Consider the following 21,084-nt stretch of genomic DNA (forward strand, 5'->3'; position numbering starts at 1 on the left):
AAGAGAAAAGCCAGAGGTTACTAAGGGTCAAAGTGCGGGGAGCTGAGAAAAAGCCCTTTTATCCCCATGTGCTTCTGTGATATGAATTGCCTACCTGTCCTGGCCTTTCAATATTTTCATTAAAAGTACAGATATATTATAAGAGGAATCCACAAATGGGCACTATGTGTTAAAGCTGTTTGTTCTGAGGGGTCGACGAGTTAGCCCTCTGGGCCTGGCAACCTGTGGACAGGGTTACTCAGCACAGGCTGCAAGCACCATGCCAAGACTTGGGGTAAGACCAAGTGATGTTTCTCCTCCCTCCCAGGAAAGTGTGCTCATCTGGGAATTTTCGAGAAAAGGCTACATCTACGGTGACCGCTATATGAACCGCGCCAACATCTCGAGCGGAGCCGAACACTCGGACGCCTCCCTCACCATCAGCCAGCTTACCATGGATGACAACGGCACGTATGAGTGCTCGGTCTCCCTGATCGAAGACCTGGCGGGAACCTCTAGGTCACGCGTCAGGCTCTTGGTCCTGGGTGAGTGTCTCCGTCTCCTTCCTGGGGTGGCAGGGAGGCGGGGCAGGAAGAGGTGCTGGGAGAAGTCGTGCCTTCGTGGTAAGGGCAAGCCAGAGACAGCCCTACCTGACCAGGAGCTCAGGCATCCCCTCACGCCATCTGCCTGCCAGGGGCTGCTCCTCCCTTTGTAATGGAAGACTATTCTGAGTTGCCTGCCCATGGCAGGCAGTTCCCAGGGCAGTGGAGTAGGCCTCTTTGGAGTGGCCCTGGGGCTCCTCCCCATATCTCAGCTCCCTTCCTTTTCATGGCAAACTTATTAGGGAGAAGAAAAAGGGAAATCATAGATCCTAAATAAGGACTCTCACTGTGCCTTCCTTTGGTGCCGAGAGCCAGATCGAGACTTCCCCATAATAAATTCAGCTAATCAGTAGATACCCTTCCCACTAGCATCTCTCCACCCTGGGCCCCAACCACATACCACTGATGAGGCTCCACGTCTTTGAAATGTGTCCCAAGATGACATTCTTCCCATACAGATAACTGATTATGAGAGCTCATAGTTTCGGAAGAATCTGAACATCATCTACTTTAGTATCTTCATTTTACAGATGAGGCCCAGAGAAAGCAGGCCCTGGACTCAGAGTCAGTCACTGGACATATATTGGCGAATGGCTCTTCTAGGTCCAATATAAGGAATGGCCTCCACCCTGGGAGGTAGCAACGCTTTAAACCCAAACAATGGATCATTTTTCATTTACTTTTTCCATTTATACTCCTTAGTGGGACTTTTTTTTAATTGCGGGAACTGGCTGCCTGGCTTTTTGAAGCATCGTGTCAATCAAACAGTGTAGCCCCCGAGAGAGTATGTGACCGTGTCCTTCCATCCCACCAGCATGGTAGCCAGTGGGAATATTCCTCCACGTGCTTCATGTCCTTTCTAAATATGCACACGCGCGCGCACACGCACCCACACACACACTTTTTCTTTCTTCCTTTTCTTTGGGGAAAAGAAAAGATTATATTATGAAGACCACTTGGCAGTGTTTTGGGGGTAACGTTCCATGCCTGTTTCTCCAGATCGATACTATAGATCTCCATATCGGAGGCGCACATTCTGTCACGTGGACGTGCTATGATTGATCCAAGTGTCCCACACTGATGGACATTCTCAGATTGTTTCCAATTCTGTGTGTGAACAGTACTGATGTATATTCTTCCTCTCTGTTGTTTTTGTTAAGTAGATTCTTAAAAGCAGGATTTCTAGGTCAAAGATGATGCCTTCATGAAACATGAAGCCATACTGGCAAACTACTTTCCTCAAAATGACGTCTACTGCCATAGCGATTTATGAGCACACTGGTTTCCCCCCCATCCTTACTGGCACTGAGTGTTATCAATCTTTTTAATTTTTGTAAATTTTGTTACTTTGTTAGGTAAGAAAAAATTCAGACAGTCTCAATCAAAATGTTAATTTAGCCACTAATAAGCTTCACTACTCCCCATTTGGGCCTAGCCCCTGAAGCCTGGGGACCAGCAGTGGGGAGTGAGGGCTTGGGGTCTGTCTCCTCACGCTACCTCCTTCATCTGACTCCTCCCAACCCTGGGAAGTGATGATGTGGCTCCTCAGAGGTCAAGGTCCAGGGAGGATCAAAGGGAGAAAAGCCAAGTCCTGCTTGCCTGGTGAGGCCTCGTGCATCTCCCTCTGGGCTCTCACATAACCCCACCTTAGCTTTTTTTGGGGGGGAATGAACGAACAGGTCCTTCCACCTGACACAGGTAGCATGTGTGCCCCCATCCTTTTCCACCCAGTACCCATTTCTGGCACTCACTCTTGCTCTCTGCCAATCTGCTCCGGGTTCCCTGTGGCCCAGCAAGCAGAGCCCCTTGGAGACATGAACATGGCATGGGTCAGCCCCCACTCCCACCTGGCCATTGCAGCCCACTCCAGCCCCCTTCTCTTGGCTGCAGGCAGGGGGATCCCTGGAAACCCAGAGGCCTCCATTAAAGCCCTTCTGTCCTCAGACTGCAGAATCAGCACTTCAACAACGTACAGGTTTCTGTCACTCAGCGAGCCTCAGCCACAGAATGAGAGATGCCAGCTTCCAACCATAGAGAACCCTGGCCTCCATGCTGGATTCTTCTGGTGTTTCCTCAGCTTGACCCGAGATGGGGGAAATACTTCTTTCCTTACCCCAGGAGCAGGAGAGCAAATACTCATGGGGCCCTTCCTAAGCATCCTCTTCAAAGAGATCTCCTTCCCGATGAACCTCCAGGCTTCCCTTGCTTGGGTGGGAGGAGGGTCCCTGATAACCTAAGGATTTGCTCTGGGAAAGGCTGCTGGGATGTTTCTCATGCTTCTCTTTCACACTGAGGACACTTACCCTCCTGGAGGTTGCAGTGGAAATTCTGGGCACAGAAGTCCCAATCTGTCTCATGTTGCTGCTTCCTAGAACACATCTGAGGTCCCTTGTCATGCACCACTGCCTTCAGTGGTATGAAAATGAACTTCATGTTCTTGTTTACACTTAGACCTTTATTTGATCCAGAATTTATTTTTGTAAATAGGATGCTAGAAGTCTAACTTTGTTTCCTCCCACATGGATAACCAATTGCATCAGCGTCATTCACTGTACCAAAGAAACCCTGCTCATCCCACTGGGATGCCAGCTTTGGCACAGAGTAAGTTCTTACACAGAATGGCTACTTTCTTACTCCTTTTTTGTTCATTTTCCTTTTGATTATTCCTATGCTGATATTACATGGTTTTGATTACAGCATGTTCATACTCATTGTTTATAGTCTGTTTTATTTTGGGGGGGTTGTTTTGTTTTTAGTTAGAGCTATCAGTGTTTGAACAGTCAGCTTTTAATACCTGGCACTGTATAATATCTTCTCTTGCTGAACTTTTCCAAAAAAAATTCTGTCAATTTCTACACAGTTATTCTTCCATGTTAATTTTTAAAATCATTTTTCTTAGTTAAAATTTGAAGGGGATTAGAATTATGGTCAACTTACATATTACTTGCAAAGGAATGACATGTTACAAAGGTGAAGTCCTCTCATATAGGAAGATGTATTTCGGATTTAATGACCCTCAATAACAAGGGATGGCCTACAGAATTCCAGGTCTCCTATGGACAGAAGGTATAGGACCTTTTTCCTATACCTTCCTCTTTTTCACAACCCTGCACCCAACCATGTAGCTAAATTTCCTGTTTCTCGTGTCCTCCTGCTCTGAAAACAGAGGGTATTTACCTTAAATAGAGAGAACACTACCATCTTGCAATGACCTTGGTCTGTGTGAAAGCTGTCACAGAGTCATGGTCATAATAGCTCCTGTTTCCTGAGGATGAGTTATGAGCCAGGCATCTAAGAGCTTTACAGATATGGTCTCTTTTAATCTTTGCAATCCATCCGTGAAAGTGGGTATTAACACTCACGTTTAATAGAAGAGAACACTGAGGCTTGACACACCTGTAAAACGGGTCCAAGCTTCCATCAGAACAGGATGGCCCAAAGGCAAAGCCCTGTACTTTCACAGTGGGTAACTGATCCTGTTCAGGACGATTCCCAAATTCTTTCAGGTTTACTTACATCTTCTAAGTACCCTTTCTGTGAGTTGATAGCAGACATAAGCTTGCCAGTGACGTTTTAGCTGACTGCGGCAGTAACTTGTGTTCTGCCCTTCCTGGATCTGTGCCAACAGAAGACTGGTGGGGCAGAGCCCAGTCAGCCCTGGATGAGCCGTTTGTCCTCATTTGTCCACAGGACCCTTGCATCTTAGACACATCACTTATTGATAAATGAAATTCTGACTCCTCTTCCACATGGGGGAGTCTTTGCTTAGGGTCTGGGACATGGAAACCCCGCTGCCTCACTGTTTCTGGATTTTCATGGGGAGCTCCTCATGGTCTTAGACCTTGAGGAGCACTGACAGCCCCTCTCACTTCATGGATGAGGCTGTCACCCTCACACATTTTCATCTTCTGGCATTTTTAGAGCCGTGTTTCAGTTGCTCCCAATCTAGCTGGGGTGCCTGATGTGTTTGTCTCAGAGTACCCCTAGAGCAAGAGGCAGGCTCTCTGGAGGGCTCCTCAGGTTGACATTTGTAGCCTATAGAAGGCTGTTGGTCGTTGAACCGCTCTCACATCCTGCCACGATAGCAGCCTTAGTCCAAACACAAACAAACATAATTGTGCTTGGTGATGCTGCCTTGCCTCTTGAAAATATGAATTAGAAAAAAGAGAGAAACAACAACAAAAAAGAAACATGTTGACTTGAGCTCCTGTCTTCATGCTCATTTTTGTCCATCACTGGATTTGTAGCCAAATGGTTTGGTACTTGGCTCTTTTTCGCTCCTCACCAGGTAGCACGTTCCGCCGTCTTAGCACTTACAGTCCTCTGAGCTGCTCGGGTGAGTGGATTGAGTCCCCGTCCCTGAGTGAGCATTCAGCCTGTCCCAGCTAAAGCCATTATGAAGAATGCTGTAACAGATTGTTTTATGTACATAGCTCTTCATTTTTATTTGACTTAGCTCCTTGGAGAGATATTATAAGCCAAGAAAATGCACATTTTTACCAGTTTCTGTTCTGTACTTCTTCCTCCTCTCCCATTGCCCTGGTTGGCCCCTAGCCAAATCCCTCACTTCTTTGGACATGATCCTTTTCTGGCTGATACTGTCTCCTTCTGGCTTTGTTATGGAACCTGGACTGGGTCCTGACGGGAGAACCAAGCAGCCCTCAGAGACCTTGGAAGATGGGAGATTAATGGAACACTGGTGGGCTCAGAGGAGACGGTTCCCCAAAAGTCTGAGTGCAAGCAGGGAGGGTAATTTATATCCTTCTACTTCCACATACTTGGTACTTTTGGTGCACGTGGGATAGGAAACAAAGAACCCGAAAGGGCTTTGAGACAGGGGCTGGAATTCCCTTGCTGGTTTGGTCGGCCATCTTAGACTACAGTTTTTCCCCTTATCATTCGCCCCCTTTGATGCCCCCTTAAACACCTACTTTAGAGGGCATCATTATCATCTACTGTGGGCCGACAACCCTGCAAGGCTAATACCTGGGTGGTGGCTTGCCTGGTAACAGTGTTTTCTATGAACTAAGCAGTCCATCCTAAGGTTGCCCAATAAGCAGTAACAATAACAAGTTTCTGGGAGGAAGTCCAATCAGAAGGGGAAGCAGCGTAAAGTCTGACTGCTGAGGTGAGGGATGTTGTGCCGATGATAGCCGGGGACCACGGTGAACTGATGTCCATCAGTCAGTGGGGTCTCGCTGAAGGTGGAGCCGGAGCGGGTCGGTAGGGTCTGGATGGGCTTTCCTCCGGCATGATTCGTCTGACTTGTGAGCCTCCTTTACTCTAGAGTGGTGGACCCACTGGGTGACACCTGAGACCTTAAAGGCGGTAGGGGTGGTGTGAACAGTGTCGGGCCCTATCCACTGTGGTTTGAGGGGGTCCTTTTCAAAGCTTCTCGGGAGATGCGCCTTAAAGTTTTTCACAGGGCTTGGAGGTGGGACACTTCTAAGTTTCCAGTCCGTTCAAGGTCTCCTCTGACCCTGCTTATTACGGGGGGCGGCCTGCCACAGAGCCTCTGAGGTGAATTATAGCTATGGGAATCTTTTAAATCCAATTGACTAGAATAAATAAGATCAATGACCTCCAACAGGTAGGCTCTACAGAAGTATGACATTTAGCTCCAGGCATAAGGGTAGCTGGGCTTAAAGTGTGACAGGTTTTAGGTATTATTTCAGGTGTATCTGTAAGCATAGTCTGGTATTTATTAAGTCATCCTCCATCATCCATCAGTGGCCTTTGGCCTCTAAGACAAATCTGGACCTAATGTGAAGTCATTACAGTCAGGGACTGTCCCATAGTGACAGTTATATGCTGAGCTAAAGCCTTTGCTTCCAATTGTACCTCAATAGAAGTGGCTTCTAGGATAAATACGACTGAGAGGGATGAAACAATTAAGAAAGACCTCTTTGGGGTAAAGCATTAATATCCTACCTACAAGGAATCACTGACAAGTGGGGGAAAACTTATCAAGAGGTTAAAGTCATTCCCAAGTACATCATCTGATCCAATCATAAAGAAAGGGTCATCCCTTATCTCCATAAGTCCATAGTTAACCCTATGGAGTGGAGTATGCTCTGGCTTTTAGGGAATGATTTCATTATCCCAGCCACAGCCATATAGAATTGGTCAAGGTGATAAGTTATACAATTCTTGGGGTATCAATTCCATTTTCCAGTTGTTTAATCATGTGCCATGGGGCCCTGTTATTATCCCCACAGAATAAAAAGCAGGAAGATTGTCTAAATGAGCTATTGTGCAACTTCTCTGAAGTTTACCTCAAGTTGTCTAGCTTAGGTGAACAACAAACATTTAAAGACATCAAAATCTAGAACTTAACATCCACAAAAGTGGGTTATTTAAATGTAATTTTTCTCTCTAAAATAACCCTCATTTCCAGAGATAGCCAAATCAGGACTAATTTGTTTAAAAAACAAGTCCAGTTTTAACAAAGTTGGCCTAATTATTTACATAAGCTCAGCAAGAACAGTGAGTGATCAGACAGATCATACGGATCTTTCAGAATCTGCTTTGTTGGAACTATTTATTTTTATTTTTTTAAAGATTTTATTTATTTATTTGACAGACAGAGATCATAAGCAGGCAGAGAGAGGGAAGGAGTGGGGAGCCTGCTTCCCCCTGAGGAAGCAGGCTCCCCACTGAGCAGAGAGCCCGATGCGGGGCTCGATCCCAGGACCCTGGGATCACGACCTGAGCCGAAGGCAGAGGCTTTAACCTACTGAGCCACCCAGGCGCCCCTGTTGGAACTTTTTATAAGGAATCTCTAGGTTGGACTTTCAGTAGCCTCTCCAGGCCAACTACTTGCCGTCAGACACACCTGCAATACCTATAGATTTGGACAGATTCCTCTTCCTGAGGGTCCTGCACCTTCCAGGAAGTGACATTCTTCACTCACCTGGTGAGGCTGCTGAAAACTCTGTAAGGTATCAGGCCAACAGTTCCAAGGGGCGTTAGGACTCCAGGTTTCATAAAGCCAACCTCCATTCCTTAAAGCTTTCTGGTTATATCTGAGTCTATGCGTGTCTTTCTCAAATAGGACATTCCAGTCTAAGCCTTGATAAAATAACCAATGTTTCCAATAATGTCCTTTTACAAGGAGAACAGATTCCTATTGAACTTATGCAAATGACTGCCATGGAAGAAAGAATACTTACTGAGACCTTCTGAGTTTCAGAAGGGTTACATAGAAAAGTTGAATGCTTTGATTTGCTTATAAATGAGTATTTTTACATTTCTGTAAGCCACAGATATCTTAAGAAAAAATTCCCTTAGTCTGAAAGAGCAAACATGAGAGAACCAGCAATGATTAAACAAGAGTCACAACACTACGATCTTTTAGCTCCTTTAGTCCCATGTTACTGATTCACGTTCCGTTTGAATGCAGCTTTTACTTAGTTCTGAAAGTTCTTACTCATTTCGGTGCTGATCTTAAAGGTATTGAATACCTGTATTGTCCTAAAGGTCTTTTATAAGAACCTCCTTGAAGATGAAACTTATTTTGCAAGACAGTAAGAACAATTATAAATAATTTAAAAAAAAACCCTCAGAAATGGACACAGTTAACGATCTGATAGGAGAGCTCACTATGATACGACTGACAAGGAAACTCAGTTATTCCGGGATACATACACTTCAATAACCAGAACCAGAAGGTTACAGACCCAACAAGCAAGCCTAATCAGTCAACAAGACTTTGTTCATGATTTAAATCTTGGGGAAGTTTGTTAAAACCTTAGAACGTTTTAAAGCACTTCCCTAAATAGGATTAGGGATGTTAAAGACCCGATAAAGGCAAGACAGAGAAACTGGTTTTTCTAGGCAAGCAGAGAGAAAACAACTATTTGTATTTTCTTATCAAGAGCTGACCAACAATAGTTTTGTCTTTTGAACAGAGAGAAGCAGACTTTCAATCTTATACCAATGTACTTTAAAATCCATTCATTTCAACCTTGGTCCCTCCCGACCGCATCTAAAATTCTGTTCCAAAGTTTTCCCTCCATAAACCTTCTACAACTTTTTCTTTGCATTCAGATTTTGTCCCTGCTCATTTTTTCCCAAACAACCATCTCATTTATGACAAAATTACCTTTTTTAAACCTTCAACAAAAAAGCATTCCCATGTCTTAACGTTTCTTACAGATCTCCTACTTTCCACACACTGAGTTGTTTTCCTTATTTCCACCAGTCTTAGTTACAGTTGGCAGAATTTCGCACTCTTTAGAAACCTTAATCTCCAGTAAAGACTGAGGAGTAAACAGTTGTGAACTGTTACACCATAATTCTTTAGATGGCAAATTTGTGAGCAAGTTAAGCACAAAGCATGTTTACCAACAGATTTAAATATCCTTAGTTTCTTTACAGTAAGAAGTCAAAAGCACAAACCTATGTCCAGTAATTAAGGACTTACACTTTATCCTATTTGGAAACGACCTAGATGTCCAATAAATTCAATTCCATTTATCATTGAAGCAAAACTTCAAAGTTTTAGTTTATCAAAGACTTTGAAAGTTATCTGAACAATCACCCAAGAAAACTTCTAGATGATTAACCATCCGTGTAGTCATCTTCTTGCTAACAAGTTGCAACAGACATAACACGAGGTCATCTGACCTTCAGTAAACCTTGACATTGAATAAAAGTTTCACGTTTACTGCCGAGAACTGAAAAGACATATCTATCTTAATTAAAGCAACAAACTTAGTTTAAATACTGAATTATGTTCCACCTGGATGCTCCCCATGGTCGATTTTCACCTGAGACCCGTGGGGAAATCTGGAGTGTGGGGGGGTGTCAGGTCCAGAGGGTGTTGGTCTTGCTCCGACAGTGAAGGGAGGAGCCACGGTGCCTGAAGCACCTAGGACGGTCTAGCAGCCACCAATGCAGGCCGCACCCAAGGTGGTGCAGAACTGGGAAAAGGGGGATGGGGAGGCAGAAGAGAGAAAGTGCTGCCAGAGGACAGAGAAAGGTTCCTGGCTCAGGAGCTCATCGGCTCCGAGCAGATGCCATGTCTTCCCGCCAACAAGGGGGGATAGGCAGTCCGTGTTGGGCCAGAGAAGACAGGGAATTTCCTGGAAACAAAGGGAGTTTCAGCAGCTGCTTGGGAATATTCCTCCAAGTCCCTGTCCTGAAGGACGCCTGGGATCATGACCTGGGTGGACGGCAGATGCCCCACCACCACCACCACACCTTAAACATCAGGGTGAGAGCTCCTGTGACTTTACAACCTGTCTCTGTCTGGATCAGTTTCCCCGTGGGCTGTCAGGGCTGCAGAGATCTCCCCACACATGCCACTGAGAAGCCTCGGGGCCACCGTCTTCCCGCACCTCTGCTTTAGGCCCCGGGTCAGAAGGAGGACTGTGGTTCTGACCCGTTTGTCTTTGTCCGGAGCTCGTTCCCACGGCTGCCCCCGATGCCCCCGGGGCAGGGCCTCCCTGATAGGCTTTGCTTCCTTACAGCCTTTGGGGTCTTTTACTTGGGTCACGAATACCCTACTTTGGTCCTTCCTATTGGCACAGAATGGGACCATGGGGGCAGAGTTTGGGCCACCTGAAGCCGAGAACCAATGTCTGGGACTAGGTCAGGGTGTCTGGGGGTCCTGACCTGGACAGTGGGTAGGTCCCAGGGCCCCGCGGAGGGCCAGCCGACCCCGCAGGTGGCCCGTTCCGGCTCACATAATGGGCCTAATCTTCCAGGAGACGTGTTCAGCCCACAGCCTCCGGGGAATCGCTTCTTAAGCCTTTCGAGCGTACAGTCGAAGGCCGTCAGTTTTGACGAGCACGACCCACGACGCGCAGGGGGCTGTCCACCCTGTGTGCTCCCTCCCTGTGTCGCCGGCGCAGAGACAGACAAAGGGTGGGTGTCCCTGCAGAGAGACCAGGCCCAGGCCCGCCTGTCCGCCCTCCTGGGGGACACCTGCATGCCTCTTGGCCACCGTGAGTCCGTATAAACCCCAGACTGGCGCCCCAAGGGCTCGCCTTAGACCCTATGAGGTCACTCCGGAGACAGGTCAGGGCCCACTCGGACTCCGTGGACTTCTGGGGGCCCTAAGGGTGGAGCCACGGCCTCGGGCCGCCTGACCCGGCAGGTCGAACTGCACATCCGCTCGGGCTTTCACACCGACGTTCTTACGGTTCCTCCCCCCAGGCCGGACCTGCGCGATTCCTTTCCCTTCGGGAGTTCTGTCCTGCCCCCCCCTTTCGGGGGTTTCTGACCTGAGGGAACCACCCCCCGCCCCGAGTCCGTACCTGTGAGACCTCTGGGAGGTGTCTGGGAGGAGATCGGTCTCCCCTTCCGGCCTGACGGGGGCCTGCCGGAAACCAGGCGGCGCGCCCTCTCCTTTACGACCCTCGTGCGTCGCCGCCGCGACAGCCGCAAACCGGTGGCCGCGATGGTGCCCGCGGGGGAGCCACGTGTTGCGAACCTGGACTGGGTCCTGGCCCCAAACCCAAGCGGCCCTCGGAGAGCCTGGAGCACCGGAGGCTCACTGAGCACGGGCGGGCTCCGAGGACACTGTCCCCGAGGGGGTGAGCCCCGAGCGCCAGCAGGGGTCTTCGTCCCCTTCCTCGCACGTGCGCGGGAAGCGGGCTGCGAGAGGCGAGCCAGGAGGCCGTGCGGACGGGGCTGGCTTCCGTCGCGGGTGTGCTCGGGCCGTCGAGTGCGGGCCTCCCGCATCCGCGTCCCCGCGGCGGTCCCCCTCCCACCGGCCGCGCTGGTTTGCGGCGTCGGCGGCCAGACCCCGTGGCGGGCGTGTCGGGGCTGCTCCCGGTCCGGCCGCGGGGAGAGACGGGCTTGGGCTGAGGTCCTGCTCTCCGTGTTTTGCTTTACAGCGGGAGCGTCTGTGAGGAAACCAGGAAAACCTCTGAGACTTGGGTTTGCCCTGCTGCGGGGCTGTATTTAGGGAGAAGGGCTCTCATTCTGCGGGGCCACCGCGCCGGCTGGAGGACTCCCAGAAGCTCGGGGAGCGGAGAGCTTCCGACGGGGCGGAGCGCACGGAGCGGGTCTCCGGGGCAGGGGGGGGGGGGGGGGGGGGGAAAGCCACCTGGCGGCCGCGGCTCCGCAGCCCTGACCGAGCGCCCGGCAAGCGGCGGCCAGGACCGGCGGCTCCGCGGACTCTGGCGCCCCCTGGCGCCGGCAGCGGGAGGTGCAGGCTTCGGGGCGGCGCGGTGCCCGGCCCTGCCCTCTGGGGAGAGGCTGCCTTCCGTCTGGGACGCAGGAGGAGCCCACCCAGAACCCCGAGATCTCGGGGGCCCCACAGGCCTCACAGCCTCGCAAGAGGGGCTGATTGAACGAGCGCTGCTTAGAGGTTTTGATGCTCGGGGTCTGGGGAGGACCCCTTCGAGAAGGATCAGGACAGTGTGTGTGTGTGGGGGGGGGGTGCCTAGGGTCAGCCAGGGCGGGGGGACGGACTGGGGGCTGAGGGTAAGGGCCCCTGGATGTGTGTGGGGGGACGGACAGAAACCTGACACACGCCTTCTTAAGGCTGGTCTCCTGGGGGTGGTTGGTCTCTTGTTACCCCACTGCTGCCTCGGGACTGAATGAAGGATTTGCCTTAATAACTTCCCTGGCAAAGCTAGCCCCCAGACTGTCCAGCTTGCTCCTTCATGCTTCTCTAGATGCTCCTTTGCCTTGGTCTGTTCTGTCCCCTTTTTGTCTTGGATCCCAGAAAGGCTTGACCACGGTCATGCACACCAAGTCGGACGCTGCCTCGCTGTGACACTCTCTGGGCACCTTATACTCCAGGCGGGCTCTCTAACTGGGAGATGAAGCTGTGGCGCCCTGCTCAAGGCCCACCTGGGAAACAGGCTGGGTGGTTTTCATGCGCGGAGAGGGCTGTCCCTGTACCTCTGGAGAGTTCAGGAGGCAAATTTGGCTCATCAGCCTTCACTTAGAGCCGGTCTCTTGTACCCACTTGCTGGGCCTGCGGGGTGGAGGGCTGAAGGCAGCAGCCTCTTCCTGCCCAGGCTGCTCAGTCCCCGGGCCCTGAGCCAGGATATAAAAAGGTGGCTCTTGAACCAAGCTTGGGCCTCTTAGTTTTAGGGGCTGCCCAACTGGGGCTGGTGTGAGGGAGTGCCTCTTATTTGCTCCATGCTTGTCCCACACCTAGTGGCCCTCACGGGAGCAGCAGGAGCTGTGGGGGACACACGCCGAAGAACCCCTTGCCGGTCTCAGAGAAAAACCAGAAGTGGTCGCTGGGTACATCCGGGGTAGCTTCCTGCAGCCACTTGGGGGGTGGGGGGGGGGCAGGGAGCGGGGGCTGCGACACTCTCTGTAGATCCGTACTGTCTGGATTGTACAGTGCACAGTGCTATAGACCAGGACAAGCAGACCATCCAAGGGTCTGAAGAAAGAGTTGGAGGGACATTCCTGCCAAGGGGGATTCAGCAATAAACCTCTGCATTGCGTGTTCTCCCCTTCCCGCCCCAAGGACACTACGTGAAGTCTCAAGCATCCTTGACACTTCTTCCTGCCTCAGGGCCTTTGCACATGCTGTTCCCTCTGTGTGGAGGGCCCTTACCTCTCTGACCACCACCATTTCCACTACTGGCCTTGCTTACTCTCACTCTTCCTGCAGGTCACAGCCCAGGCTGTGGGGATGTCGCTCACTTGTGCCTTCCCTGTCCCCGCAGTCTTGCCTCCAGCCCAGTCATTGTCCAGTCACTTGTCTTTTGCCCCCACTGGACTCCTTGAACACGGGAACTCACTCAGTATGTGATCCCAGTACCAGGCACTTTCAGACATGCAGGAAGTGCCCAATAAGGTTTGTAGAATGAGCCAGCCTGCGCAGTGGTATGGGAGCGCCAAGAGACTGGACCAGCTTAAGATCCTCAGGAATTGTGGGTGATCAGGTTAGGATTGTGAGTGGTTTTATAACCTTTCTGTAGGCTTCCCTTTCCTGGTCTCTGCCATCCCCCACCCCCACCCCTTTGGGCCTCACTGTCCACCCAGCTCACAACTCTGCAGCCACCTGGGGTCTCTCCCGTCACCCATCTACTCCGAGCACGTACATTTTATCCATGAAGGAAGTGCTCAACACAAAGGGAACTTTCCTAAGAAGTCTGAGGGGAAGGGCTTCAAAGAGAGGAGCTTTCCCCTAACCCAGGGCCAGGGAAACATGGCCAAATCCAGCCCAGGCCTGTTTGTACATGGCCTGCAAGCCAAGAATGGTTTTTACATTTATAATGAGTTATTAAAAACGTAGGAGCAGTGGCAGAGACTGTAATGTGGCCCACAACATCTGAGATATTACCTTTGACCCTTTACAGAAAGTCTGTTGTCCCCTTGCCTTACAGGAACACGGGGGGGTGGGGGACTACAAGGTTTACCTAAAATGGCACAGATGGGCCAACATCAGAAGAAGCTTGTGTGGGCTGGTGGAGAGAGCACTGGAGATGGTGTCAGAAGACCTGGGCTCCAGTCGCCCCGGCTCTTGCCTAGTCTCCTCCCTGGGCCTCAGTATCCCCACCTTTATAATGGTGCTGACTCCAATCCTGCACTCGGATGCCCCTGATGTCCGTGTGCACTGCCTCTCTGTGACGGTGCCAGGCCGCCGAGGAGGTGTTTGGGGCAGATTGATCTGGCAGCACTATTTCTCACCAGTAGGCTCTGACTTTCTCTGCGTGTGTGTCTGCGGTGGGAGGTGGCTGTCACCAAGCGCCACCGCCCTCTGGATTCATGCCTTCACCCTGTTCTTCCCCTCTACAGTGGCCCCCTCCAAACCAGACTGCGCCATCGAGGGAGAGACCGTGATTGGGAACAACATCCAGCTGACCTGCCAATCAAAGGAAGGCTCTCCGGCCCCTCAGTACAGCTGGAAGAGCTATGATATCCTCAACAAGGAGCGGCCAGCCCCAGCAGGTAACGGGGACAGCAGGGGAAGACGCGCCCCCGCCCCAAAATGCAGGTGATTGGCTAGGGCTGCCCAGGGCTCCAGCTCCTGGCCTGACCAGTCAGGCCTCCCTGAAGGGCTGCCCTCGGCCTCCCGCTTCCTCCCCGCAGCAGGTCTTTTCGTGACAATCCCCATCTCATAGGCTGTTGAGGAAAATGAAAGTCTCGTAAAGCACTCAATAGAGGCACATAATAAGTGTGCACCTGCTACCTTTGTTGCCCGCAGCTCAGCTCCTGTGAGTAAGCATGTCGGGTAACCACTCTGTGCAAAAGCACTGAGTGTGCTTTTAATGTTGACTGTGTTCATGTCCTTTTTTTTTTTTTTTTTTAAATTATTTGACAGAGAGAGACACAGCGAGAGAGGGAACACAAGCAGGGGGAGTGGGAGAGAGGGAAACAGGCTTCCCGCTGAGCAGGGAGCCTGATGTGGGGCTCGACCCCAGAAGCCTGGGATCATGACCCGAGCCGAAGGCAGCTGCTCAACAGCTGAGCCCCCCAGGCGCCCTGTGATCATGTCCTGAAGTACACACCTGAGGCCTCAAGTCCAGGGCTGGGGCTCCACTCAAGGACGAGAATTCCCATCCACATTCCCTATCCAGCCTAGTCCATCTCGGGCTCCGCAGAACCCCACCTTCCGAAACATGCCCTCCGTTTGTGGCCACACCCAACTGCACGAGCAGGTCTGCCATAAGGGTCCCCTGTTCTCAGGGAAGGAAACGTTAGGTCCAGCTCTGGTTGCCTGGAGACCTGCTTTGTGCCAGGCAGCTGGCATTTGACCTTCGGTCAGGAAACAAACTGAAAAAAAAAAAAACCCTATATAGATATCTTACTGTCATTACCGTGGTGTCCACTGGTGTGCGGACACCTCAGGCGGCATCTCGGATCCCCAGTACCCCCGGCACAGCCAGTTCCCCTGGAGATCAGAACAGACAAGTTCTGAGAGGTGCCGGTTGGCTTAACTTCTGGGGTCTCTCCGCTCAGTGTGGGTGAGGAGGAGGTGGGCAGGGCCGGGTGAAGCCGTGGGTGGAGACGGGTGAGAAGTGGGGTGGGGTGTGCTAGGGAAGGGCCTCCTGGGGCCGGGTCGGTCGACAGGGGGAATGTACAGACTGGGGCTTTGGTCGAACAGGACGAACTTTGTCAGTTTGTCTTTCACTCATTTGGGAGCCAAATGAGAACTTAAAAGTAGAAAGAAGAAAACAAGAACAGAACCCTCTCACTGCAAGGTAAATTAGAAAGGATGTTGTGGATCTCAATAGGTTTCCAGTTTTGTTTACAAATTTCTGACTGGAAAATTGTTGTCGAGTGTGTCTGGAATTTCTGGAAACCCCCTGGCAGCTCTCCTGTGGGTCTAAGGTGCCTCCTGTCTGGCCTGGGCATGACCCAGTGACTCCAGCAATAGTCACCAAGGTCTGCCATGGACAATGGTTGGTCGACCCTTTCTTCCAGCAAGGCACGTATAGAGAGACCCAGGGCCGAAGGCTATATGGCGAATGCCGTCATAGTTTTATAGTCAAGGGTGTGTTGTAAGTCAGAGGATGCATAAAGGGATAAAAGGTTTCTCCAAGGAGGGGGCACCCAACCTGGCACTACAAGCTGGCTAAGAGCATGGTGTGGGCTTGAATCCTGGCCCTACCACTTGTTAGCTACGTGACCATGGCAACAGACTTAGCCTCTGTGCCTTAGTTTCTCCATCTGTAAAATGGACATAAAACTAGTACGTACTTCATAGAGTTCCTGAGATTAAATAAAAGTCCATGTAAGGCATGGAGACCATGCTGGTAGGTAGTTAGAACTCCGTGAGGCTCGGTGTTATTAGCTGTGTGGTATGTGAGCTGCATCCTTCAGGATGAGTGGGGAGGGCGTGACAGATATCCTGGGGGGGTGAGTATCCGCGCCGTCCAGGGTAGGGAGCATGCGCTGGCAGGGAGGAGGGAAGTACTGCTGTGAGAGCAGCAGCCACCGGGTTCCTGCAGAACCTGCGCGTTGGGCCAGGGCAATCCTTCATCCTCCAGTGATTCAAAAGAAGAGAAACCTGAGGACACGAAAGAAGGTCATGGGGAGACGCTAATACATACTTTGGAAGAACGTCATCCTGCTCCAAGTTAAGATTTGCTCAGAGTGGGGCGCCTGGGTGGCTGAGTTGGTTAAGCGTCTGTCTTCAGCTCACCTCATGATCCCAGGGTCCTGGGATTGAGACCTGAGTCAGGCTCCCCGCTCAGTGGAGAGCTTGCTTCTCTCTCTCTCCCCACTGCCTGCTGCCTGCTTATGCTCTCTCTCTCTATCAAAAGAATAAATAAAATCTTAAAAAAAAAAAAAAAAAAAAGGTTCTGCTCAGAGTCAGAGTCCAGATCTGGGCATGGCAGCCAGGAGCGTGGTTAATGGTGAAACAACGCATGCCTGCGCCCGGTGTTGGGATGGAGGCGGCTTGTCCTCGGAGGCTCTGGACTCCACCTGCCTATCGAGCCCCGGAGTAGGAGCAAACCCAGTTCTGATTTTTGAAACATTTCCGTCCATAGGGCACAGTTTGAGAGTCGTGTTCCTCCGCCCTCCTCTGTCTGAGGACAATAGAGATTGCTTCCTTCCACTAAGTCATCGGTGGCAGCAATCCAGCAGGGAAAGGGACAGGGAATCTGGAATCAGTATATAAGAATTTCAGTCCCGATGTCTCCACTTAGTGGCTGTAAGTCACTCACAGCCTCTCTGACCCTTAGTATCCTCCTCTGAAAACCTAGGACGACCAGCATACCACCCTCCCTGAAGGCTGTAAAGAGCAAAGAGGAGACCCCCTCCACCCCGGGTGATAGTTCTAGGCATCCTTTGTAAGCCAGCTAACTTCATGCACTGAAAGACTAGGAATTTGGATATCAAAGAAGGAAGGAGAGTACTTCTGGGATCCCGAGTGCCGGGGACAGGAAAGTTGTGTCTTGCCAATTTGGCACCCGTGCCTCTGGGAGACCAGGGCTTCTCGGTGGGGAAATCTCTCCCCAGCTGGACCAGCCCAGGGAAGCAGGAGGCGGACTGTCCTGTAGTTCCTCCTGTTGCCCACAAAGTGGCGCCACTGCAGCGAAAACATGAGGTTTAGCTGGATTTCAGCAAATGTTTTAGGTCCTTTCCAAGAGGAAAAGGGGCTTTGGAGCCCCCGCTCAGAATCCGAGCAGATCGGGTAGCACGAGAGATGCACCGGTTAATTCCAGACCAGCTTCTTTAATATCCCCTGTTTCCTTTGGGGAAGAGTCCCAAGCTGGGCTCTGATAACCGGAAAGGCCCTGGAGGCCGTCTGAAGTCCTGTCCTGATGTGTGCGCTGCGCCCTGGACACGTTACACATGGGCGGAACCTCACACGCTCTAGAGGAGTAGGAATCTGGTGAGGGCTAGAATCCCCATATGTATTCCAGGGTCTTAGAACATTTCCCAAAGTGTGTTCCTTCAATATGCCTCTATTTTTTAAAAGATTTTATTTATTTGAGAGAGAGAGCGAGTGAGCAGGGGAGGGTCAGAAGGAGAGGGAGAGAGAGAATCCCAAGCAGACTCGGTGCTGAGTGTGGGGTCTGATGCAGGGCTCTATCTCACAACCTTGAGATCATGACCTGGGCCGAAATCAAGAGTTGGGTGCTCAACAGAATGAGTCACTCCGGTGCCCCAAGATGCCTCTTAAAAGAAAAATCCAGTTCATTTAGGAAATAAGACTGTCAGGGAGAAGGAGTTAAGATGGTAGAGGAGCCGGGGGACCCTAAGTTTGTCTCATCCCTCGAATACAACTAGATAGTTCTCAAATCATTTGGAACACCCGAAACCTCGATCAGAGTTTCTGAGTAAACAAATATTGCCAGTCTACAAGTAGAAGAGCAGCCACCGTTTGGAAGGTGGGGGGTCCAGGGGCTTGAATCCAGTGTCACAGACACATACATATATATAATGGAATATTCCTCAGCCATCACAAAAATGTTATCTTGCCACTTGCAATGCTGTGGGCGGAACTGGAGGGCATCACCTTAAGCAAAGTAAGTCTAGAGAAAGACACATCACGTGACTTCACTCATATGTGGAATTTAAGAAACAAAACAAAGGAGCATTGGGGAAGGGAAGGAAAAATAAAACAAGACAAAATCAGAGAGGACGACAAACCATAAAGAGACTCTTAATGATAGGAAAAAAACTGAGAGCTGCTGGAGGGGATGGGGGTTGGGGATGGGGTAACTGGGTGATGGATGATAAGGAGGGCCCAGGGCCGCGAGCACTGGGTGTTCTCGAAGACTGATGAATCACTGAGCGCTACCTCTGAAACTGATAATACACTGTTTGTTAATCAATAGAATTTAAATTTAAAAAATGATTCTTTAAAAAGATGTGATATATATTACTCAGCCATGAAAACAAGTGAAATCTTGCCATTTGCCACAAGGTGGATGGAACCAGAGGGTATTATGCGGAGCGGAATAAGTCAACCAGAGAAAGACAAATACCACATGATCTCACTCATATCTAGAGTTTAAGAAACCAAACAGATGAACTAGCGGTAGGGAAAGAAAAATAAGATAAAAGTGGAGAGAAGGAGCACCCGGGTGGCTCATTCAGTTAAGCCTCTGCCTTTGGCTCAGGTCATGGTCACAGGGTCCTGGGATCGAGCCCCACATTGGGCTCTTTGCTCAGCGGGGAGTCTGCGTCTCCCTCTCCTGCTCCCCCTGCTTTTGTGTGCTCTCAAATAAACAAACAAACAAATAAATAAAATCTTTGGGAAAAAAAGAAAGAAACAGGGAGTTACGAGACTCCTAACGACAGGAAATCAACTGAAGGCTGCTGGAGGGAGGTGGGTGGAGAGATGGGGTGGCCGGGTGGTGGCGTTGGGGGCACTTCGTGAGCACAGGCTTTTATATGCAACTGATGAATCACTAAATTCTACCTCTGAGAGTAATAATACACTGTATGTTAGCTAACTTTAATTTTTAAAAAATTAAAAAGAAAAGAAGACCATTATACTATCATCACCATTTAGGGACACACAGTGCTTATTAACACATTAGAAGCTCTGAGAGTTCTGTTGTTAAAAAGTGTATTTAATCCTCTTTCACGGATTTCAAATTTTGCTTTGGTCATGGACTGCTTTTTTAGTACCATATGTTACTGTCACAGGTAAGCAATATTCCAGAAAACATTCTGAGGCGTGAAATTCTAGGGTAGAAGCAGTAGCATTTTATAGAAAAAGAGCATCGAGAAAATAAAGACAGCTGTGGGTTTCAAGGGAACAATCTGAAGAAAGTACATAGGGAAAGATAGGAAGAAAATAACCCAAATCATCAGCTGGTATTTCTAGCTGGTGAAATTATGGATGGTTTTTTCATTCTTTGTTCTTTATACCGGCTTTCCCTGACCCTTCCGATGAGATTAAACTCCCTTGCCATAAGCTCAAGTAGCATTTCTGTTTCTAACTGATTACCTGTGACCACCCTGGTTTCTTGTCTGTCCCCTTCACGCGGGGACAGAGACTGTCTTCGTCTTGTGCAGGGCTATCGCGATCAGGCCCCTGAGGCTTTCTCCACTCAACCGACTGCAAGTAATAGCTTCGTGTCATGGACACATTCTCATAATGAACCTACGTTGTTTTTTATGATACATAGGAAAATGGAAAATTGTCAACTGCTCCAGAGAGTTCTAGACCTAAAACAGCATTTTGGTTATGCTTTATCATTTCTTAATTTTGTGACATTTGGCAAGTACCTTAATTTCTCCAAGCCTCTGGTTACCTCTGTGACCTTGGAGATTGAGTATTTGTTCCACTTCCCAGACAAGACTGCTGACAAAAATCACAGGACCGCACATTTGAGGAAGGATAGGGAGGAGCACATCCAGACAAGGGAAACCCACACCAGATGCAATTAGGCAAGAGACTGGAGGCCGTGGCGGGGGTGGGGGCTGCGGGGTGGAGTGGCCGCACAGTGGGGAACTGGCCAGAGACAAAGCTAAGGTAAGCGTAGGACCAGATCTGTAACCCTGTGATACTATTCAGAAGCTTGGATTTGTTCGGGTTTTTTACCTTTTTATTTTAATTGCAATTAGTTAATGCACCATGTAATATTAGTTCTGCTTGTGCAGGATAGTGACTCTTCCATACATCACCCTGTGCTCATCACAAGGGCACCCCTTAACCCCCATTACCTGTTTAACCCATGCCCCACCCGCTCCCCTACGGTAACCATCAGTTTGTTCTCTCGAGTTAAGCATCTATTTTTTGATTTGTCTCTTTTTTCCCCTTTGTTCATTTCTTTTGTTTCTTAAATTCCACATATGTGGAAAATAGTATGGAGGTTCCTCAAAAAGCTAAAAACAGAACTACACTCTGATCCAGTAATCCTACTACTGGGTATTTACTTAAAGAATACAAAAGCACAAATTCAAAGGTTTACATGCATCCCTTTATAGCAGCATTATTTTTTTTAAAGATTTTTACTTATTTATTTATTTGAGAGAGGGAGAGAAAATGATCAGTGCGGAGGGGCAGAGGGAGAGAGAGAGAGAGAAGCAGACTCCCCGCTGAGCAGGAAGCCGGATGCGGGGCTTGATCCCAGAATCTGGAGATCATGACCCAAGCCGAAGGCAAAGGCTT

General features: G+C 49.8%; 1 protein-coding gene across 2 annotated transcripts in view; it reads left to right on the forward strand.

The window, feature by feature from the left end:
* GPA33 (glycoprotein A33) overlaps positions 1-21,084 on the forward strand; it is a 44,763-nt gene that overhangs the window by 19,977 nt on the left and 3,702 nt on the right. For both annotated transcript variants that reach the window (XM_059413992.1, XM_059413993.1), the window contains exons 3-4: positions 308-524; positions 14,301-14,453. In XM_059413992.1, coding sequence (XP_059269975.1) covers positions 308-524; positions 14,301-14,453 — 370 coding nt within the window. The remainder of the gene's footprint in view (positions 1-307; positions 525-14,300; positions 14,454-21,084) is intronic.

The sequence above is a fragment of the Mustela nigripes genome, chromosome 10 (assembly GCF_022355385.1).
Source record: "Mustela nigripes isolate SB6536 chromosome 10, MUSNIG.SB6536, whole genome shotgun sequence".
Lineage (NCBI taxonomy): Eukaryota > Metazoa > Chordata > Mammalia > Carnivora > Mustelidae > Mustela > Mustela nigripes.